The sequence below is a fragment of the Austrofundulus limnaeus genome, unplaced genomic scaffold (assembly GCF_001266775.1).
Source record: "Austrofundulus limnaeus strain Quisiro unplaced genomic scaffold, Austrofundulus_limnaeus-1.0 Scaffold339, whole genome shotgun sequence".
NCBI classification, from domain to species: Eukaryota; Metazoa; Chordata; class Actinopteri; order Cyprinodontiformes; family Rivulidae; genus Austrofundulus; species Austrofundulus limnaeus.
In genome coordinates, this window is record NW_013952741.1 from 184,587 (window position 1) to 187,906 (window position 3,320).

Consider the following 3,320-nt stretch of genomic DNA (forward strand, 5'->3'; position numbering starts at 1 on the left):
ACACACACACACACACACACACACACACACACACACATCTTCCCACACACACATCATCCATTATATTTGTAAAATGACACATTTTCCTGTATCTCATTTTAATACCTTTAATGTTTTAGACTGAAAAAAGTAACATTTTCAAATGTCACTAAAATTTCAACAAAATAAATCACAAATCAATAAATATAAAAAACAGAATCCACTAAATATTCTACAAGAACCAGGAAGTACATATCTCTCTGTTTTTTTTCTCCAGACCTCTGAGTATGTTTTCATCTTCAGTCACAGTATTTATACATAGTACTTTTCTTAATGTAACATTGTTTTTAACATATTTTAGTGCTTGTGATAGGACATCTTTAAACAGTTGTAGGAGTTACTTAATTCGTCAAAATTAAAACGAAATAAATGAAGTTTATTAAGATTAACTTTGTGTTCTTTTTGTTGTTTTTATTTTGTTAGTATTTTTGTTGCATTAGTTTAATTGTGAATCTTAAGTAAAACTGGTATTGGACCAGCAGGCAGTGGGCCCTTATTCTCAGTTTTTATCTGAATTCTCAAATTTTTTGTCTGATTTATTATTAAATACTGATACAATTATAATAATGTGGGTTTAAATATTCATGTATATGTTAAAAGTAACAGATTAAACTTAGCTTTTGGTAACTATAAAGTTAATAATGTAACAGTTTAAAATAAAATTAAAATAAGCTTTTAAGTCTGATGTAATTTCAATAAACGTAACAATTTACTATTTGTTCCCCCATCTACAACAGATTGTGGTTATATAAGAAAAATGTCTCATTGCTGAATATTTATAAAGTCATTTTAAAAATCACAGGAGACGTTGCAAATTTTAATTTTATTGTTTATTTGGTGGTGATATGTGTCACTCAGATCGTTCAGTCCTGCTTCTTCCTCACACAAATTCTTCAGAAGTAAAACTGTTTTTTTTATGTTTCTCAGCTCAATGTGACTCCATCCTGTGAGTCCGTGCGTGGTGGGGGGTCAGTTTCAGCAGTCACCAAAGACAAAGCTCCTCGGCAGGTGACGGTTGGGGCTGCTTGGCTCGTCACAGAGTAGGTCTACGTGCTCGCCTGCAGGCACCGTGGTGCGTAATTACGCACGAGTCCAAGATGTAACCCAGATCAGACGTGTGGTACGGACCTCATTAGACATAACCTTAAAAGGCAATATAATCCAAGCTAACCAACGTTCGTTATTTTTATTATTCAGTTTTGTTTCATGATTTCTGAAATTGTATTTTGTAATAACAATCACTTCAATAGCAGCAACTAGAATAGTCAACAAATACAGAACTCACTTTATTTAGGCCTACATGGTGAGTCAGGACACTTATTCTGGATGTGATCTACAGAGATAATCCCCCTCTACTTGATGGGGTAGTCACAACTTTGCTCCTCCGTGATGTCAGTATTATGTCACTATCCATAAACTGCATCAGTACTGTGAAGGAAAATGAAATTGTCACCTGTGTATTTAAGTTTTGAATGTATTCTAATAGTTTCTTTCTTGTTTTACTTCTAACTGTATTGTTTGCTTACTGTCATGATATATTCTGAATCATTTCAATCAATGCTGTAAGCTTCCAGTAGAGCACCTTTAAAGTGTCATTTCTTGTTGTTCCAGTTTAAACCACACATACACACCTGTTCTGCACAACAGGATTGTGGGACTATTTACTTTGTTACTACTGGAATGTGAACATGTAAGAGATGATGAAATATGAAGTATAACTACATTCTAAGGTGTTTTTGTTTACAGACCACAGAACAAGTTTTAACTGAAACTAAGGTATTTTGCTGCTCAGAACCACTCCTTACATGTCAAAAACAACCAGTTTAGGGACTGGTTTACACTAAAGGTATAACAATGCTTCACTGGGGCTGTGTCCTCAGACTCAACTTGTATTGCTGTATGCATGTTGACTCATTTTATTACAATAAAATGACTCAGAGACCGTTTGAAGAACTTTTTTGATCATGCATTTTCTGCAATTTAACAGACATGGAAAAAAAATTCTCACCAGTCTACTGAATTTAAGTTGTATTGGATCACATATATATACACACACACACTTTGTTTTTGTTTTCATGTCTAGTCCTTAATGGGAGAACATTACGAACAGGACATCTAGTAGTTTTATTTCAGAGACAAGGACACAGAACTTTGCTCTTTACAGACCGGGTGGGTGGCTCTTAAAAGAGCCTTTGTGTTTGATGTTAATGGAGGAGCAGGTTTACTTGGAGCTCGTGTACTTGGTGACAGCCTTGGTTCCCTCAGACACGGCGTGCTTGGCCAGCTCACCGGGCAGCAGGAGGCGCACGGCGGTCTGGATCTCCCTGGAGGTGATGGTGGACCTCTTGTTGTAGTGAGCCAGGCGGGAGGCCTCGGAGGCGATGCGCTCGAAGATGTCGTTGACGAACGAGTTCATGATGCTCATGGCCTTGGACGAGATGCCGGTGTCAGGGTGGACCTGCTTCAGCACCTTGTACACGTAGATGGCGTAGCTCTCCTTCCTGGTCTTCCTCTTCTTCTTGCCTCCTTTGCCGGCGGTCTTGGTCACGGCTTTCTTCGAGCCCTTCTTGGGCGCAGACTTGGCGGGTTCAGGCATGATTTCAGTTGGAGTTCACTGCGACGAGAGTACCGCCGAGGAGGGGCCCACTTATCTTATACACACTCCATGCTAATGTAACTGTGCTGGAGCCTGGCTGTGATTGGCTGAGCCTGCTCACTAATCTGCTGCAGTGGAACAACTGAGACAAAAGCGCGGGAGTGATCCTTTACTCTTCACTTTTTATATACTTTAATTGAAAACTAAAAATACTAATTTTCTGTACGTGACAAGACTAGAGAAAGATATACATATAAAGTAGATCAAATCTGTCACAAGAGACAATTTGCATTTAGAGTTCATGGCTTCTCTAACTTAGAGGTTTACAGTGTTTTTAAAGATTCACTGTTTTATGAATCAATGAATCCATTTCTGGTCAACCACAACAAACTGGTGTAAACCAGATTTATAAATGTCCTGATGCATCTCAGTAATCCAGGTAAAAAATCAAAAGGAAAAAAATGTATCGGTCTTCTGGACGGGTTCTTCTCTAATGAAACGTTTCGTCTCTCCTCCAAGAGACTTCTTCAGTATGAGAGTTTCAGGCAAAGTTCAGGCTTTTAAGCACTGCCTCCAGGTGACTGATACTCACATCACATGGCTATCGTTGACACCTAATTAACACTTATTGTTAACAGGGGGTGGAGTGATACTGGCCAGAACTCTGCAGTTTTCACTCATTTAC

General features: G+C 38.3%; 1 protein-coding gene across 1 annotated transcript; it reads right to left on the minus strand.

Moving 5' to 3' along the window:
• Window positions 1–2,209: 2,209 nt before the first annotated feature.
• Window positions 2,210–2,663, minus strand: LOC106527725 (histone H2B 1/2). Its single transcript, XM_014022709.1, has one exon. The coding sequence runs from the start codon at window positions 2,633–2,635 to the stop codon at window positions 2,261–2,263; it is 375 nt and encodes a 124-aa protein (XP_013878163.1). The 5' UTR covers window positions 2,636–2,663; the 3' UTR covers window positions 2,210–2,260.
• Window positions 2,664–3,320: the final 657 nt, after the last annotated feature.